Source organism: Eleutherodactylus coqui, chromosome 6, assembly GCF_035609145.1.
Source record: "Eleutherodactylus coqui strain aEleCoq1 chromosome 6, aEleCoq1.hap1, whole genome shotgun sequence".
Taxonomy (NCBI): domain Eukaryota; kingdom Metazoa; phylum Chordata; class Amphibia; order Anura; family Eleutherodactylidae; genus Eleutherodactylus; species Eleutherodactylus coqui.
In genome coordinates, this window is record NC_089842.1 from 83,301,611 (window position 1) to 83,321,583 (window position 19,973).

Consider the following 19,973-nt stretch of genomic DNA (forward strand, 5'->3'; position numbering starts at 1 on the left):
GGGGAGAGCACAATATCATAAGAGATCTTGCGCTATCCGGCAGTGGGAGCGGCTGGCACGATAGCCGGCCTCCCACTGCAACAGCATGGGTGCATCGGGACAGCAATCCCCGCTGTTAACACCTTTGATGCCACGGTCTATGTATGTCATGGCATGTAAAGGGTTCACAAAGGGAGCACGCTCCCTCTGTGATGTAATCGGACTCTTGCAATGTAATCATGGACAGCCTGACAGGTTGCCATGGCAAGAGGATACCAGATACAGGCGTCCTGCATTGCCAGTGCCTCTGATCACTAATACAAGCGATAAGGCATTGCAGCACAGAAGTCCTGCAATGCCTTCTCATAGCGATCATAGGTGTTATTGTACAAGTCCCCTACAAAGTTTAAAAGAAAGATAAAAATAATGTAAAAAAAGAAAAATGTAAAAAAAAAAGTAAAAAAAACCCGTTTTTGTGTGTTTTTTTCCCATATTAGCATAAAAAATGTTTTTAAAATTAAAATCCCACATATTTGGTATTGTCGTATCCATAATGATGCGTACAATAAATTGACCATGCTTTTTGGCAAAAAGCATTAAAAAAAACTAAAAAAAACAGGGCAAAATTCTTATTTTTTTTCATGCTGCCTCCCAAAAAAATGCAATAAAAGTGATCAAAAAAGCTTGTGTGTATGTATTGGTAAAATAAAAACTACAGCTTATTTCGCAAAAAATAAGCCCTTACAGAACTCCGACCATGGAAATAATAAAAAAGCTATATTAAAAAAAAAAGCTTTTTATTGCGGAAAAGTGGAAAACCCTAAAAAAATATAAGAATTTTGGTATTGTAATCGTACCGACAAGCAGAAAAAATTGTGTCATTTATGCTGCATGATTAACGGTGTAAAAAAAAATCTATGGCAGAATTGATGTGTTTTCTCTCCATGCTATCAAAAAAAATTATAAAAGTTTTAAAATAAAAGTTTTAAAATGGCACCAATAAAAACTACAGTTCTCGACGTAAAAAACAAGTCCTTATATAGCCATGTTGACTGAAAAAATAAAAAAGTTATTGGCTTTTGAAAAAGGAGATGAAAATCCGCCAAAAATTGTTGCGTTCTTAAATCCAAAACAGGCCATGTCCTTAAGGGGTTAAAAGCATCCTCATGCAAGCAGACGGAAGAAAGAAGGAGGACAGGTCATAACTAGAGATACCGCAGCTCACATATAGCAAACCTGCAAAGGCTATCAGAAAATTGAATCACTAATGACAAGGAGGATTTAACTGTGGTTAATCTATCTGTATGTATGCTGTCCGATTCAGATTGATTCACACATTAAATTACTCAAAATAGGATTAAACTTAGTAGCAGATAGAGGTTTTGATTGGTACTACACCCTGCTAGATGTGAATAGGTTTGCTAACAGTAAAGAGACATTTTTTGGACAATAACAGATGAAAATGTGGATCTCCAACATGAGGATATTAGTAAACCAGAGACTAATGTTTTTAGAGATTTATCATTTTCGGAACAAATGACATTGAGCGATCTAGTCTCATTGCAAAATGAACAGGACTAGAGATGAGCGTGTATACTCGCTAAAGGCAATTGCTCGAGCGAGCATTGCCTTTAGCGAGTACCTGCCCTCTCAAGACAAAAGGTTCGGGTGCCGGCGGCGGGCAGGGAGCTGCGGGGGAGAGCGGGGCGAAACGGAGGGGAGATCTCTCTCTCCCTCTCTTCCCCCTGCTCCCTCCTGCTGACTGCCGCTACTCACCGCTCCCCCGTGCCGGCACCCGAACCTTTCGTCTCGAGCGGGGAGATACTCGCTAAAGGCAATGCTCGCTCGAGCAATTGCCTTTAGCGAGTATACTCGCTCATCTCTAAATAGGACCCACAAGGGTTATTGGGATTACAGCATGTACAAGATATTTTGGTGACTAGCAAAACTTTTTACACTATACATGGGATACAGTCATGAAGAATTTCTAAAATAATGTGGAACGTGAATTATGGCCTTCCTATGAAGCTTAACACAATAAGCACCATGTCTTGTCCAGAAAAGAATGAACAGCTATGCCAGAGTTACAAGAGAACAACTTAATTACTATCCGTCCTGCTGACAAGGGTGAATTAATTGCTATTCTTGATCAGGACTTGTACACACTTCAGGTTCACAATATTTTGAATGATACCTCAACTAATCGACGCTTAAGGGGAGACCCCATCCCAGTAGTTCAATCTAAACTTTGGGTCCCACTGGAGGAGGGACTGAATATGGGTTTTATAACACAGGGACACAGGGATTTTCTTTTAGAAAGTCCATCTGTTCCCATTCTTCATGCATCAGTAAAATTACATAGGCCCCAGTGCCCTCCTCCATTGAGGCCCATAGTTTCTGGCGTAGCGTATTTTCTCGATAGATTATCCTTGTGGTTGGATGGGTTTCTGCAACCTATAGTAAAGAAGCTACCCGGATTTATTAGGGACTCCTTTGATCTGAACATTTTACACAACACACCAGCATAATCATGTGTGGGTTACTTGTGTGCTACATCTGCTGGGCGCACCACGCCTCTGCACGGATGCACGAGTTCCAAAACCAGAAATACTATGCACACACGGAACATCAAGGAACAGTGAACTAGAACTGGACTTATGGGCAGACATAAATCATAAGGTTGACAAATGTCAAAAACACTCATCTTGCATGCCTGAATGCATAACCAGATGGAATAGCTATCATATGTACAAGATATTGGTACATGGATTGGTCAAGCTTCTTAAGCCCATGTTACTGGTCCTTGTTGTCTGCGGGTCCCTACTCTAATGAGACAACTAACCCCAGAAAACCTGCCTGCAAGCAGCGAGATCATTCTGATAAGGGCAGCCCCACATTGGAACCTAAGAACCTAACTCACCCAGAGATGGTAAACGATCTACAGCAGGACAGGACACAGTTCACACCAACACACTAGGAATAGCATGCAACACAGAACAGGACAGTTGTTCATACCTAATGTCTGGCAACCTGCGCAGACCCACAGAACACATCACTGTTCACACACATATACCACTTTTTCAAATGAATTGAAAGAATATCTTATTTCTGTCACTTCTTTTTTGTCACAGAATAATTTTTTCATGTTTGATCTGGAGTTTTACCTCCGGGTATGCAGCTGTCCTACAGGCTCTTCTTTCTCATCCTCCCTGGGCAATCTGTATGATGTGGTGTGGGAGTTTTCTGTACATTTGGATGGTGCTGTCCATGTGGGGAACTTTCTATTAACTGTTCCACTGCACATGTAGAATATGTAATTGGTTGTTCCTCTTGTAAATTACAATGCAAGTGATACTATAAGGACTGCTAAAAAAACGTATGGCGGAGCATATGTATGATTCCTCTCATGTTGGTAACTGCAGAATCTCTGCGATATTGCAACACTTCTTATCTATGCACTCAGGCAATCCTATATCAATTTAGGTTCTGGGTTTTGGGAGGGTTTACAAGCCTCATAGAGGTGGTGACTGGGAGGTAAAATTAAGAAATAGAGAAGCCTTTTGGATAATGGTTTTGGACAGTCCCCATACTGGACTTTTTATTCACTCACAATGCCCATGTCTCCAGCCGAAAAAAAGCACTCTCAGCCTCTCCTGGCTTGTCTTCCGACGCATGTGCAGTGCGGATGTGAAGTTAAGTAGTCTGCACCTTGTTTCACTGCACATGTGCTGGAAAACGAGCCAGGAGAGGCGTGTGGTGCATGCACAAGATTTCAGCAGAAAATGGGGGCCTGGTGAGTGAATGAAAAGGCAAGGTTTGCAAAGTGATGTGCAGACTTGGAGCTAGAAGCGTGCTGTCACTTTGACTCGAGGCGGTGCATTGGCATATTGAGCGCACTGCAACAAAAGAAGATTTGAGGGTCTTAGCTAATGGCTCAATTCACCTAAAGTTTGTATGTCGTGCTGCAGCTTTGCTGATTTACACTGTGGGGACATCTTAGTTACCTAGAAGGTGGTGACAGGTTCCCTTTAAAGAGATGTACAGTATTTCACATTGATGAAACCTTGTTAGGATACCGGTGATAATGAGATGACTGCTGACTGTACACAGTTTACACAACAAAGTTGGAAGGTGAGTTGCAGAAAACCAGAAGCATCAGCCTATTTTGTGTGCTCCACTAGTATGAAAACTGGAATATTTTATAAAATAGTTATATGAAAAGAAAAACATTTTTCTTTAAATATTCTTACAGTACAGACCTGATATAAATGAAATGTCAGCAAATGAAAGATCCCTTAGCCTGCTCTCACACATAGGTTCAGAAAACACAGTGTGAAACTGCAACATTCTATTGCAATTTCACAAACACTTTACAGCATTTGACAGTGTTCTTTAATGCACCCCATTACTGTAATGGGTAATGATGTGGGTTAAAAAGCACTGAACGGCACGAAAGTAGAGCAGACATTGCTCAAAAATCATGAAGTTAGGAACGCCATGTTCAAGCACCACTCTGCGAGGCCCAATTTAAAGCAATGGTGACGTTGTACCGTGCTTAGCCATGCTAATCGCGGTAGAAAGCTGTGAGTGTGAGAGTGGTCTTAGGCTACTTGCACACAGATGAGTGCAATATTGGGCTGTGAAACACAGCCCGATATCGCGCTTGCCAATGTGCAATGTCCCAGCAGGTGTGAGGCATTTTCTTCTTAATACCGCCTCACATCACTTTAGGAAAGTAGCGATGCTCCACCATGGCTAAAAGAATTGCAGAGTGTTTCTCATTGCTTTTAATGGGTAAATCTTGCAACGCACTCGCGTGCATCTCGCACGCTGTGTAATGCTGTGCCGGCCCCATTGAAAACAATGGGCGATGAATTCGGAACACCAAAGATAGAACATGCCGCGATTTTTGTGTATGTGTATGACCCCTTTCAAAAGAATGGGGTTCATATTCGCTTGAGATTTGTGCTTCTAGTAATGCACAAATCTTGCAGGGTATTCTTGGCCATGTGAAAATGGCCCTAAATCCTTAAAAACTCCTTTAAGAGGTCTCCATAAAGATAAGAAGAATATACTTTAAAGATCTGTAGCTGGACACTAGATGGCAGATCTGGACTTTACCTACAGTAGTCACCCTTCCGGGTACTAAGGGTGGCTTCCCACGAGCATGTTTTTATGAGTACATAGGTGATGTTTCCTTCATCCCCGTGAGGAAAAAGAATTATCTGCCACACCTGCCACATCTGTGACAGATGCAGCAAAGGAATTCTTCAACCCTGCAGGGAATAAAGAATTCCCTACCACAGCTGTCACAGATGACAGCTGTGGTAGGGGATCCAGTTGCCAGCATCCTGTAATTGTTTTTTAGGGAAGGGCTTAAATATATGCCCTTTCCTGAAAAGCAAGAAAAAATGGTGATCAAAATAAAAAAAAAACATACTCACCTTTCTTCAGCTGCTGGGGCTCAGACGAGTCCAGTCGGTTCTTCTCCCTGCACTGCTCTCAGTAGTATTCAGCAGGCGGGGATTTAAAAATGGGGATTTAAGAATGGGCTGCCATTGATTGGCTGTGCAATGTGACCAATCAGAGGCAGCTCTCAGTTATTGAAAGACCAGCCAATCAGAGGCAGCACTCACCCATTCATGAGTTCATGAATGGGTGAGTGCTGTCATTCAATAGCTGAGGCAGCACTCACCCATTCATGAATTCATAAATGGGTGAGTGTTGCCTCTGATTGGCTGAGCACAGGAACCAATCAGAGGCAGCTCTCAGCTGTCATTCATTAGCTGAGAGCTGCCTCTGATTGGTCACAGTGCTCAGCCAATCAGCGGCAGCCCATTCAGCAGGCAGGGATTTTTAAATCCCCACCTACTGAATACTTCTCACAGCAGTGCAGGGAAAAGAGCTGGCTGGATGCAGCTGAGCCCTGGCAGCTGAAGAAAGGTGAGTATTTTTTTTAAATTATTTTATCCACCATTTTTTCTTGTTTTTCAGGAAAGGGCTTATATTTAAAGCCCTTCCCTGAAATTCAATGATGGGTGCTGGCAGCAGGATCCTCTACCGCAGCTGTCATGTCTGACAGCTGTCTTAGGGAATTGAAGAATTCCTTTGCTGCATCTGTCACAGATGTGGCAGATGCAGCAGCAGGGAATTCTTTTTACTAGCAGGTATGAAGGAAACATCTGCCGCATGCGGCTGATACGTTCTTCATCCCAGCGGGTTACATGGCAGCGGCAGAGAGGTAAGTTTTATTTTATTTTTTTTACACTAAAATTCTTGGTTTTTAGGGAAGAGCTTATATGTAAAGCCCTTCCCTGAAAAACAATTCAGGGATGCCGGCAGACCATTGTCTTCAAAGGAGCCGCTGGCAGCAGCCATGCATTCACTATGGTGCATGCATGTCCTATCTATGTAGGCACACGCCTGTAAAGCACGGACATGTGCACACACCATAGGGAATGCATTGGGGCTAATAGAAGCATGTTTTTGTGTGCACATATGCACGCACAATATACACACTCGTCTGAAGCCACCCTAATAGTGTCTTACAGTACTCACATACCTCAGTACTTATAGTAGGGTCGAATTTTGTACCAACCAGATAGTTTAATGAACTATATGAAGCACACATCCATACTGGCAGGAAAAACTAAATTCTGAAGTCACAATAGATGAGAGGAACAGGCGACAACTGGTGACAGGCATCAGATGATGAATCCATTGGATGAGGATGATGGTAGTCAGATAATGGAGCAGATGGGTGAGGGAAACAAAAATAATAACCGGAGGATACCAACCCTAAATCTAGCTCTACCAAAACTTTTAGCAAGAAAAAAAAGGAAAAAGGGAAATTAAAGAAGGATTTTTTTTCTTACTTTTGCAAAAAGGTGTGTCATTTCATAAATGTTTATTATATTAGTGTTTCTTATTTTTTTCTCTCTTCGTTTTTGGCTCTAAATCTTAATTTACTTTTTTTTTCTCTTGTCTGTTATTATAATGTACTGAGATTTTGCAGTCCAAACATAATTCTCGATTGGTTTCAATTATACAGTATAACATACTCCTTGTGTTAGACCGCTTTCACACGAAGAGCAGTCAAAACTTGTGTGCTGCGAGACACGCAAATCTTGCACGAATATGAACCCCATTATTTTGAATGGTGTCATACACATGAGTAATTTTTTCACACATCACATCAATCTACGGGAAAACAATTGTGGCATGTCCTATCTTTGGGTGTTCCCTGTATTGCTTTCAATGAGGCTGGAAAACACATTGCACAGTGTGCAATATACTTGCAAATGCCATGCGAGGTTTCCCATTGAAAACAATGGGAAACACTTGCCGATTGCAACTGTACTGAAGTGATGGGAGGTGTTTTTAACATAAAAACACCTCACATGCTCATGACATTGAACGTGTATGAGCATGAAATGGGGCCAAGTTTCATGGCCCAATATTGTGCTTGGCCGTGTGAAACTCGCCTTATAGATAAATCTCTGAGGAAGGTCTTTATGACTTTCGTGATGTCCAGTATTTACTAGTCCAACAGCTACTCTAACAACTTATGCATTAATTATATTCTTTAAGTATAGAATTAATTTTCTATAATTTTATAATATAATGAAATTAAACTGTTATGCAATTTAGCTATCAAACTACTTGCAAATCTTCAAGAGTGCTTTTGATTTCTTCTATAATACTGAACTAAAAGCAAGACAAGGTGGATACAAACAGGGAAAAATAAGCTACAAGGCTAGAAGCAAAGATGGGAGTAGAAAACCAAAGGAGTTAAACCAAACTGTCAAGAAACAAAGCTAGGTAGAAACAATAACTAGATAATACAATGACTCACAAGGCTTGACCAGGAACAAAGTATCAGAAGCTAACAAGAAATATTGGGTTTTAAATGCATCCAGTATGCACTATAGTAAATGAAGAATAGCTGCTGTTTCTTTGAGTGGACTAAGCCCATCGTTGAAGTGGAAACAGCACGGTAGTCGGCAGGTGAGCTATTGCTTTTTCTTATCTGCAAGTATGCACTGTAACCAGCACACCGCTGCAAAGGCCAGGACTATCTATGAAGAGGCTAGTCAAGGAAAGATTGTTCCCCAAATGAGGTTGGGCTGCAACAATGTCATAAGCTGACCCACTTTAATGGATCGGCTGTGGACAGTTGCACAGTAACTACCACAACAACAAGCTAGAAGACAGGAGATGATACAGCAGGGGAATTTCTGCTGATCATAACAGTAGTGCAAGCATGTTCAAAATCCTCTTGTTCTCTGCATAGGTCATTAGGCTGTTCACTTAAGGCTTTTTCAAGCCTGAAGGGAATAGATCTTAAGAAACCATGTTTAAAATCTTGTCCCATAAATACATAAATGATTGGATTGATGCAACTGTTAAGGCAAGCCAGGTTGATGATAATATTATTTATTATATGGAAATGAATGTAATCTAATTTATCCTGGGGTGTTAGTAGCCAGATGTAATAAGGAAACCAGCAGATAAAGAAACATAATATAACTGCAGTGATGATCCTGTAGGACCTCTGTGATCTCTGGGGTCTCTTTTTTTGTCTAAGTTTCAGGAAGATGGTAACATAACTGATCAAGATGACAAGAAAAGGGATGGCAAACATTACAGATAACCTGAGCAGTTGAACGATCTGTTTCATCCCATAACGGTCAAATACATTGTGATAGAGTATACACCATTCCCTTACATCATTAAAATAGAATGCATTTAAGCAAATAATTAAACCAGTAAGAAGTAAACTGAACACCCAAATGATTGCCACAGTGATTTTCACTAGTTTACTGGTCCTATGAAATTTCGCCCAAAATGGCCATATGACTGATATATAGCGGTCAATACTCATGGCTGTCAAGAGAAGAACACTGGCATTTACGTTTATACTGAACAGAAGAATGGTCAGTAGGCAAAAAAAAACTTGTATGTCTGATAAAATGTAAACCCACTCTGCTATTCTCAGAGGAAGAGATGCACAGCATAGGAAGTCTGCAATGGCCAGATTAAGGAACCACGTGGCACTGATTGTGTTCTTCATCCTGAATCCAGCAATCCAGATGACTAATCCATTACCAATTGTCCCAAGAGCAAAAACAATGCTGTATAAAGTAATTGACATGATCTTTAACGTGCCGTGATCGCTAAGAGCTCTGTTACTTGTCTTGTAATCGTTGTAAAATTTGCTAAAAAGATATGATAAGGTAGATGTTAGGCATTTGAAGGATATATGTAAAATGGGGAATACAGGGAGAACGGGGAGAAAAACAAGGTAAAGTCACGTTTTGAGCTTAGTCATCCTACCACATCCCCATACCTTGCTTTTAATTGTATTTTTGACCAGTAAGACACTTTTGTCAGTTTCATCTTTTACCTCTCTGCAATTTCTTTGAAGAGAAAGAACCTTATACTGGAGACAGACTAAGCTGCGCCCCTCCTTTGTAGCCATGTTACCTCTGGGGCAAGTATTTTCTTGCTTGAAAATGTTGCCATTTTTTTCATATACTATTGGGGGATTTACTAAAGACCTGGTGCCAGTCTTTAGCAGCAGTGAGTTTACCAATGTTATTAGAAAGCAAAAGTTGTGTATAAATGAAAAAGTTGCAATTTTTTGCAAACATAAGGCATGCACCAAGTTGTCTGGCGAAGCATGTCAGGGGGGGCTCTAGTGCTATGTTTTAGATTTATGCTCCAGGCATTTATCTCCGCACTACTGTTAGGGGTATTTTCAGTATATTTGTACCACTGATACCAGTCAGTAACTAGTGTTATATATGCACTAGTCCACTTGGTCATATTGGTTTCTATGACTCAGTGTGCAAAAGCCATTGTGCTGGAGTCAGTGGAGTGAGCGCTAGCTCCACCGTTCCTAATAAAGTATAAATACACCTAATCTATTTAATGAGGTAAGTATTCTATATGTTCAGACGCCTAGAGTCAGCATAATCATTTTTTTCTACTGCTACAGCATATCTGTTATTTTTATATCTTCTTGAGGTGACATTTTATATATGATTCTATGTTAAAAAGACACGTCAGATTTCAAAAGAGTGGCCTGGCTACTAAGGCACAAACAGGCTTGGAAACTACGAGGTTAACAAACCCGAAGGTAGAAAATATGAAGAACTTGAAATACAACGAATGCTATAACTTTTAATTATGTATGCCTTATTACATACCTGTGCTTCCTTTATGCTACTGCGTTCAATCTCCTGAAGAGCCACCACAGAAGAAATAACGCATTACACAATTCAATCAAAGCAGCGTGTAGTCACGCTGAGGCAGGTTTTACATGAGCGTTTTATAGCAGCAATTTTGCAGCGATAAACCGCCGACCAAAAATCGTGACCATCCGATGCATTGGATTCCAATGCATTAGTTAAAATTGAATTTGTGTAAAATTGGATGGCCAGAAATGATAGGTCTTGTCCTATCTTTTGCCAAAATATGACAGACGTTCCCATAGGCTCCTATGGGAGAAGATGAGAGCCATCATAAAACGGAAGGGCGAGGGAGTTTAGCAGCGGCTTGCATTGCTAAAATCCCTCCCCCTCCCTTTGCCGGCAGCTCCCAAAGGCTGGGGAGGGAGTTTAGCAGACTAGCTCTGCTAAGCTCCCACCCCCTACCTTTGTTGACAGCTGGCAATGGGCAGAGAAGGGGAGTGAGTTTAGCAGAGCTGAACTCTCTCCCCTCAGCCGACGGAATTCCAGGTTGCGGCATATATACACTGCAGCCAGGCTTTCTGAATGGGCGTGAAAACGGAGATGCAGCTGAGACTTGGTCTCGGTTGCCTCTCATTCATGCGATTTTCGGCCGCAGTGCAGGCAGATGAAAATCACAGCACCCCTGTGAAGGAGCCCTTAGGCCTCCTTCCCACGAACGGATTTCCGCCGCGTAATTCGCGGCGAAAATCCGCTGCGTTGCCCGCAGCTATTAGGTTCTATTGAACCTAATAGCACAATGCTCACGATGCGTAATTCCAGCGCGGAATTACGCACCGCGATTTCTCCCGTCCTCACCCGCAGCATGCTCTATTTTCTGCGGGTGAGGACGGGCTGTACGCACTGACGGCTTCCATTGCAGTCAATGGAAGCCGTCCGTTCACGCTATCTCCCGCTGTAAACAGCGGGAGATAGCGTGAAAAAACGCTTTCCTGCCCACCGCCGCGCGTCATATGACGCCAAATGACGCGGCCGGCCGCGTCACGTGACACGGCCGGCCGTGCACGTGACACGGCCGTTGACGCGGCGGTGGTGGGCGGTGGTGGGCGGTGACGGGCGGTGACGCAGCGGTGGTGGGCGGGGAAGCGATTTCACGCTATCTCCCGCAGGTAAGTATAGGGGCTCTGGGGGGCGCCGTGACGGGCTTCACTGCGTAATATTACGCGGCGGACCCCGTCACGCTCGTGGGAAGGAGGCCTAAGTGTGTATCAGATCATCAGAGAACTGGTACGACCATCTTTATTTCAGGACCAAAGGGTTGTTTTCTAATGCAGTGAGCAGGTCTATGTAAGGCTGTGTTCACATCTCTGTCGTGATTAGAAACAAACCATGTTGCAGTACCTTATCCATTGCATGATGGACCCCAGCTTATTATGTGGTCCGACACGACCAGATTCTATGTATGATACCCACGTTGATGGAATTTACAATGGAGCCGCCAATGTAGATGTAAATAAAGCCTTACAGTATTTTTAATAATGTTAATTTCTTTTTTACTTTGATTAATAAAGACTGAAGAATATAAACATACTTATAGTAATCCAGAGTTATGGCAGGTGAGTTCAGGCTTAAATCAGTAGTATCCATTCTTATTGTTAACCTAAAAGAACAATTAATAAAAAAAACAAAAAAGAAACAGAATTAGATTAATCATCACAACAGTAGAAGGCGCCATCGTACATTGTGTATACCACTCTGTACACTGTGTATTCCATCTACACTATATTGACAAAACTACTGGGAGACCAATTTTAAGCTTAAAGGGGTTGTCCCGCGAGAAAACCCCGATGCAGGGGTTAAAAAAGAACACCGGACAGCGCTTACCTGAATCCCCGCGCTCCGGTGACTTCTTACTTACCCGGTGAAGATGGCCGCCGGCATCTTCTCCCTCCGTGGACTGCAGGGCTTCTGTGCGGTCCATTGCCGATTCCAGCCTCCTGATTGGCTGGAATTGGCACGTGACGGGGCGGAGCTACACAGAGCTACACGGAGCCCCATTGAGAAGATAAGAAGACCCGGACTACGCAAGCGCGTCTAATTTGGCAATTAGACGGCGAAAATTAGACGGCAACCATGGAGACGAGGACGCCAGCAACGGAACAGGTAAGTGAATAACTTTTGATAACTTCTGTATGGCTCATAATTAATGCACAATGTACATTACAAAGTGCATTAATATGGCCATACAGAAGTGTATAGACCCACTTGCTGCCGCGGGACAACCCCTTTAATGTCTTAAACAGATGGCCATTTTTTTGTCACAGTTTGTGGGCGCGAGAATACAAAATCATAGATTTCAATAGTTTCATTTTCACTAGAGTGATTCTTGTGTGATATTACTACATGCAAGGCCTTGCCCTATCTTTCCAGCATGCAGTTTTTATACGAGCGAGAAAAGATAGGGACAGGACCAATCTTTCTGCTTTTTTAAAATTTTACCTGTGCAAAAGCGCAAAGTTTAAACAGAGAAAATTTTTTTGGACTAATTCATGTGAAAATATGCTCTGCAGCTGTGAGTATATTTGTGTGTGCCCATCATAATGGTAGCATAGCAATATTACACATGTACTTGGGACGATCCAAAAGGGATTTTACATGGATGTGCAATTATCATAGGTGTTTACATCATGTCTTCATTTACGTTCCCAGTTTGTTCTCCAGAATTCTGTCTGACTATGTAATAACGATATTCAGACAGAACCCTTAACAGATTAACCCTTCCCTATTCATATACATTTTAGTACTTCCACAAAAACCCTTTAACATACCAAAATGATAATAAAAAATAAAATTCAAGTTTAGTTCGTTTCTAGTTTCATTTTTCAAGCCAGATGATGTCACCTGCAGTCCTATGTAACAACACAGAGAACACACAGTAATAACGCTAAGGACAGATAATGATGCCACCTGCAGTCCTGTGTAACAGCACAGAGAACACAATTTTAGATGTTTGTTATTGTGGAAATGTATACTTGCTGGAAATATATCTGTACAGCAAGTTAATTTACCCCACACAGGCACAACAGGTGTATTTATGGAGTGGGGTTAAGAAAGATGGTTGTGGTTGTTTAAACGTTGCCATGGGAAGCTTGCACATGTGTATTACCCTGTATCAGAGCTAGATCAATAAAGATGGCCGCCATTATTCTCGCGGGGTTTTGAAGTTCCGCGCATGCACAGAGGGAAGATATGCCAGACGGCTGTTGCGGCTCTCGCGTTGAGATGGGATACTTGCACATGCGCAGTTTGATTGATATCATCAGAGCCGGAGGAACCAAGATGGCCGCTGTTATTCTCGCGGGGTGTCTAGATCCTGCGCATGCGCAAAGAGAAGTCATGCCAGCCGGCGAGAGATGGGGGACATGAGTTTAAAATGGCGTGTCACAGCTGATGCAGCAGCTTTCAAAATTTCCATTCACGTGTCAGCCTATGGCAGGGTAAGATAAGGTAGCTAACACAAATGTGAGGGAGGTTTTATGTAATGGGGATGTGATGATTGGATTTCTTTTGTATTTAAACATGAGCAATGATGGTGTATGTTAAATCAGCCTGAGAAAGACCCAGGGGGTGGGTCAAAATGTCGCTGTCTTGACCATGGAATAAAGAATTTCTACTATATTTGGAAAAATACAGGCTAAACGGACTTCTTTGTTACACCTCTGATTCTGCTTTGATCATTGGATTGAGTGGATACTGCTGGGATATGGGTCTGATCCCATTTTAAAGTTGGGGAATCGGTGAGTGCCAACGGCTGCCTTTTTTCTTATATTGAAGTTAGCACAGAGAACACAGTGATAACGCAAAGGACAGATGATGTAGTAGATGTGACTTGCAGTCCTAAGTAACAGCACAGATAACACACAGTAATATGTTCAATAATATGTTAAATGTTCATTTATTCTTTACAGTAGTCTTTTATATTCATTTGTTATTGTTTTTGCTATTAAATACCATATTTATTCTCTATTAAATGTGGTTCGGTGTGTTTTTTTGGAAGCGTCTAGAACAAGTTAATTGGATTTACATTGATTCCTATGGAAATAATTGCCTCAAGTTTTTTTTATTGGTTTCAAGTGTAGCCGATTGCTTTCGAACGGATTACTAATGAAACTAGAGGTTTGACTGTATATAGATATATCTAATATATTTGATTTGTAGTGGCATCATTATTTCTGTATGCTAAAGGGGTTCGCTTTGGGCAGGTTAAAGGTTAATTGTTCTGATCAGACTTCTGTATTAATACCGTTTTCACAGATTCAGACACAACACTGAATCTGTTGTGTGTGTGTATATGTGTATATATAATAGTAGCCATAATAATAAGGTTTAAAAAGAGTTTCAAAGCGCAAAAACATTCTGCCAATATTTCCAAAAAAAGATAAGAAAATGCAATAATAATGATATCTTGAAGTAAATAACACATTGCTGGTGGAGGAAAAATGCAGCAGAAGAGCAAAAGTTCAGCTTATGATAGATAAGATGATTCTGGAGAACTGCAAAAAGAGAAAAATGAATCGATACATGATATGGATCGACTACAAGAAGGCGTTTGATTCCTTTCCACACAGCTGCATCATTAAATGCCTGAAAATTATAGGCATCAGCCGAAACATCTGCTTATTCATGGAAAATGCGATGGAAGACTGGAAGGCAGAATTGTTTGTTGAAAACAAAAGTTATGGAACACTTAACATCAATCATGCAGTCTTCCAGGGTGACTCCCTGTACCTACTATTGTTTATCCTCACTATGATCCCACTGTCCATCATTCTTTGAAACAAAAATCTTGGCTATCAAATAGAGATGAGCGAGCACCAAAATGCTCGGGTGCTCGTTGCTCGAGTCGAGCTTTCCGCGATGCTGGAAAGCTCATTTCGAGTAACGAACCCCATTGAAGTCAATGGGCGACTCGAGCATTTTTGTATATCGCCGATGCTCGCTAAGGTTTTCATTTGTGCAAATCTGCAAAACCTACGAAAGTGATGGAAACGACACAGAAACGGATAGGGCAGGCGGGGAGGGGGGGGGGGGGGGCAACATGCAGGGCTGCATCTCAGGTTCCCAGGTCTCACTATTAAGCCCCAATAGTGGCAAGACTGGGCTCCCCCCCACCCCCCCAACAATTTTTACTTTGGACAAACCCTCATTAGCAAGGCACACCTTAGCTAAGCACCACACTACCTCTAACCAAGCACAATCACTGCCTGCGGGACACACCGCTGCCTCTTCTCATGGGTTACATGCTGCCCAACCCCCCTGCACGACCCTGCGTCCGCAGCGCACACAAAAGTGCCCCTGCGCAGCCCTCAGCTGCCCTCATGCCACACGCTGGCCTCATAGCCACACCACCCTTATGTCTATTTATAAGTGCATCTGCCATGAGGAGGAACCAGAGGCACACACTGCAGAGGGGTGGCAGGGCCAGGCAGCGACCCTCTTTGAAAGTGTGGGCGATAGCCCACAATGCTGTAGAGAATTGATAATAGATTGACGTTCCATCTTTATTCCAATCCTTTGCCACCTCCGTCAGGAGCTGCAAATGTGGCCGTAAAGGGGAGTCAGCTGCCAGCCCAGCACTTCTACACATCTCCACAATGCAGCAATACTCGGTGTGCGAAGTATGTGAGCGGGCCCTGGGTCAGCCTCTGTCCCAGCAAACACCCTGAGTGGCCCAAGGTGCTGCGAGTGACATAGCAATGGGGACTCCATGTGTCCACACACTACTCATTCTGTTTGGGTGTCGGATACCTCATCAACAACGCAAGGTGTAAACCATCTGCACTCTGCACCCTACCCAAGTGTGTCAGTGTTTTGGGGACAGACAGGTAAAATACCTCAATGGGAAGTCTGTGTGCACCCACAGCATGGGTGGCCCCCAGGAACCCACAGACGGTACATAAAGAAATCCCATTGCAGTGCCCCGGATAGCTGAGGTTACGTGATAGAAAATACATGTTGGCTTTGGCCCACACGCCATGCCCTAGACATTCGTGGTTTCTTTAAAAGTGCCAGCCAGGTCCAACTCCGCTATGGCAAGTCTGTGTGCACCCACAGCATGGGTGGCCCCCAGGAACCTGCGTGAGAGGAAATACATGTTGGCTGTGGCCCACACGCCATGCCCTAGACATTCTGGGTTATTTTAAAAGTGCCAGGCAGGTACAACTCCGCTATGGCAAGTCTGTGTGCACCTGCAGCATGGGTCGCAAGCAGGAACACACAGACGGTACAGAAAGAAATCCCATTGCAGTGCTTCAGATAGCTGCGGTTACGTGAGAAGAAATACATGTTGGCTGCGGCCCACACGCCATGCCCTAGTCAGTCTGGGTTGTTTTTCGGGCCAGATAGGTAGAACACCGCGATGGGAAGACTCAGTGCACCCATGGTATACACAACCCACTGTAATATTCCTGTAGCAAAGGTATAAGCTGAACCCAGTAACAGTTATTTGGCAAAAGTCTAGGGAGACCCCAGTAACATTTCTGTAGTAACAGTATAGGCAGACCCCTGTAACATTTATGTAGCAGCAGTATTGGCAGACCCCTGTAACATTTGTGTAGCAGCAGTATATGCAGACCCCTGTAACATTTTTGCAGCAGTATAGGCAGACCCCAGTACCATTTCTGTAGAAGTAAAGACAGACCCCAGTAACATGTTTGTCGCCACTGTATAAGCAGACCCCTGTAACATTTATGTAGCAGAAGCATAGGCAGACCCCAGTACCATTTTTGTAGCAGAAGTATACGCAGACCCCAGTAACATTAACGTGGCGGAAGTATAGACAGACCCCACTAACATTTCTGTGGTAATGGTATAGACAGAGCCGAGTAACATTTCTGTAGTAACAGTATAGGCAGATCCCAGTAACATTTCTGTAGCAGAAGTATAGGCAGACCCCTGTAACATTAACGTGGCAGCAGTATTGGCAGACCCCAGTAACATCCTTGTGGCAGCAGTATAGGCAAACCCCTGTAAAATTAACATGGCAGCAGTATAGGCAGACCCCAGTAACATCCTTGTGACAGCAGTATAGGAAGACCCCTGTAACTTTCTTGTAGCAGAAGTATAGGCAGGCAGACCCCAGTAAAATTTCTGTAGTAATAGTATAGGCCAACCTCTGAAACATTGGGATACCATGAGCATAGGTGAAGGCCGGATAAATTAGTTGGATAAGAGTGTAGGCGTAGGCCCCAAAAATTAGTGTACCAAGAGTACAAGTGTACCTATGAAAAGTTTATCAACCTAAAGGGCAGGTGAAACCCATAAACATTTTTTTAAAGATACAGCTCACTGTTGCTTAATTTGTAACAGAGCCTGTAGGCAGCCCTGTTGAAAAAATTGGTTCATGTTACAGTCTCAATTCTTTTGAAACTTAGAAAAATTGTAAAAACATTGGTAGATGTAGATAAGCCTTTTGGGCTTCAGAAAACTTGGCCGTTCAGCACGATGACATGTTGTTTCTGGAGGAGGAGCAGCAGGAGGAGGACTAATGTCAGAGATAGATTGACAAAGATAAATGCCCCGTTTTACCGGTGACAGAGAAGAGTGCTTTTATCTGCGGTTGCAGCGAAAAGAATCTTTAGGTTCCGCTGCTCTCCGCCGGTGGAGAAGAGAAGTCTGGGGAAATCCAGGCTTTGTTCATCTTTATGAATGTAAGCATGTCGGCACTGTCAGTTGACAGGTGGGTACGCTTGTCTGTGATGATTCCCCCAGCTGCACTAAACACCCTCTCTGACAAGACACTAGCGGCAGGGAAAGCCAGCACCTCCAGGGCATACAGCACAAGTTCGTGCCACGTGTCCAGCTTTGACACCCAATAGTTGTATGGAGCAGAGGCATCATGGAGGATGGTGGTACGATCAGCTGCGTACTCCCTCACCATCTTTTTACAGTGCTCCCTCCGACTCAGCCTTGACTGGGGAGTGGTGACGGAGTCTTGCTGGGGAGCCATAAAGCTGGCAAAAGCCTTGGACAGTGTTCCCCTGCCTGTGCTGAACATGCTGCCTGATCTCCACGCCTCCCCTGCTACTTGGCCCTCGGAACTGCGCCTTCTGCCGCCAGGGTCCTGTGGTATTGCATCACTCCCAAACCCCTTTCCTCTTCAGGAATGAGAGTGGAAAAGTTCTCCTTATACCAGGGGTCGGAATAATAAAATAGGACCCCGGTTCTATTTTGTTGGTTTTCGGAACTGGGGCTATGATTAAGAGGGACGGCCGGGGACATTCGTATTGTGCCGCTAGAGGTGAAATTCTTGGACCGGCGCAAGACGGACCAAAGCGAAAGCATTTGCCAAGAATGTTTTCATTGTTGAAGGAGGAGGAGTGGGAGGGTTTAGAGGAGGTGGCATAGACTGCCGCAGATACCAGAACCGAGGAAGGACCCGCAATTCTCGGTGTGCGAAGGACGCGTGCAGTCCCAGGCTCTGACTCAGTCCTAGCCACCACCAAATTCACCCAATATGCCGTCAGGGAGATATAGTGGCCCTGCCCGCCAGTACTTGTCCATGTGTCCGTGGTTAAGTGGACCTTCCCAGTAACTGCGTTGGTGAGGGCACGATTGATGTTGTGGGAGACGTGCTGGTGTAGGGCTGGGATGGCACACCGGGAAAAATAGTGGCGACTTGGGACCGAGTAGCGCGGGACTGCCGCCGCCGCAATCATGTTTTTGAAAGCCTCCCTTTCCACAAGCCTGTACGGCAGCATCTCCAGGCTGATCAATTTGGCAATGTGCACATTTAATGCTTGAGCGTGCGGGTGCGTGGCGGCGTATTTGCGCTTGCACTCCTATGCTTGCGCTAGCGACAGCTAGACGCTGCGCTGAGAAACATTGCTGGATGGGGCCGAGGATAGCAGAGGTGAGGGTGTAGGTGCAGGCCAGGAGGCGCTCGTGCCTGTGTCCTGAGAGCGGGTTTGGATGTGAGTGGCAGGTTGGGGCACAGGGGGAGAGGCAGTGGTGCAAACCGGAGACTGTGAACGGCCTTCGTCCCACCTAGTGGGGTGCTTGCCCATCATATGCCTGCGCATGCTGGTGGTGGTGAGGCTGGTACTGGTGGCTCCCCGGCTGATCTTGGCGTGACACAGGTTGCACACCACTGTTCGTCGGTCGTCCGCGCTCTTACTGAAAAACATCCACACCTTTGAAGACCTAGGCCTCTGCAGGGTGGCTTGGCGCAAGGGGGTGCTTTGGGAAACAGTTGGGGGAGTCTTCGCTCTGGCCCTGCCTCTACCCCTGGCCACCTCTTCCAACCTGTCCTGCTGCTGCACTTGCCTCCCCCTCTGAAGACCGGTCCTCAGTTGGCTTAGCGAACCAGGTGGGGTCAGTCACCTCATCGTCCAGCGGCTCTTCCTCCGAATCCTCTGTGCGCTCCTCCCTCGGACTTTCCTGATCACTTGCCGATTGGCTATCTCCACAGCCCCATTGAAAGTGAATGGAGCGGCAGTGTGGTTGCATAACTGTCACTCCATTCTCCTTCTCACTGCACGGTTGCAGTAAACCGGCAATTAATAATACGGAGGGACATGGGACCTCCATTTGCAAGATTGATGTAGATCTCAGATTTGAAACTTTCACCGATCAGCAAGTTATCTCCTATCCACATGACAGGGATAGATTGTAATTCTGGTACAATCCCTTTAATTAATACTTTTTATCAAAATTACATGGAGCAGTTTTGCTAATTAGTACATAATAAAGGAAGCCTGTCCTTATGGGGTTCAAAATTGAGGTAACAGGGAGTCTGGGAAG

The 19,973-nt window shown here is 44.0% G+C and overlaps 2 protein-coding genes across 2 annotated transcripts in view; both read right to left on the reverse strand.

The window, feature by feature from the left end:
• Positions 1 to 19,973, reverse strand: part of LOC136631374 (formyl peptide receptor 2-like) — a 239,019-nt gene that overhangs the window by 192,909 nt on the left and 26,137 nt on the right. The window lies entirely within an intron of this gene.
• LOC136633629 (C3a anaphylatoxin chemotactic receptor-like) lies at positions 7,888 to 9,326 on the reverse strand. The gene is made up of 2 exons (XM_066609387.1): positions 9,316 to 9,326; positions 7,888 to 9,197 (listed from the first exon to the last, which is right to left on the reverse strand). The coding sequence occupies exons 1-2, from the start codon at positions 9,324 to 9,326 to the stop codon at positions 8,183 to 8,185; spliced, it is 1,026 nt and encodes a 341-aa protein (XP_066465484.1). The 3' UTR covers positions 7,888 to 8,182.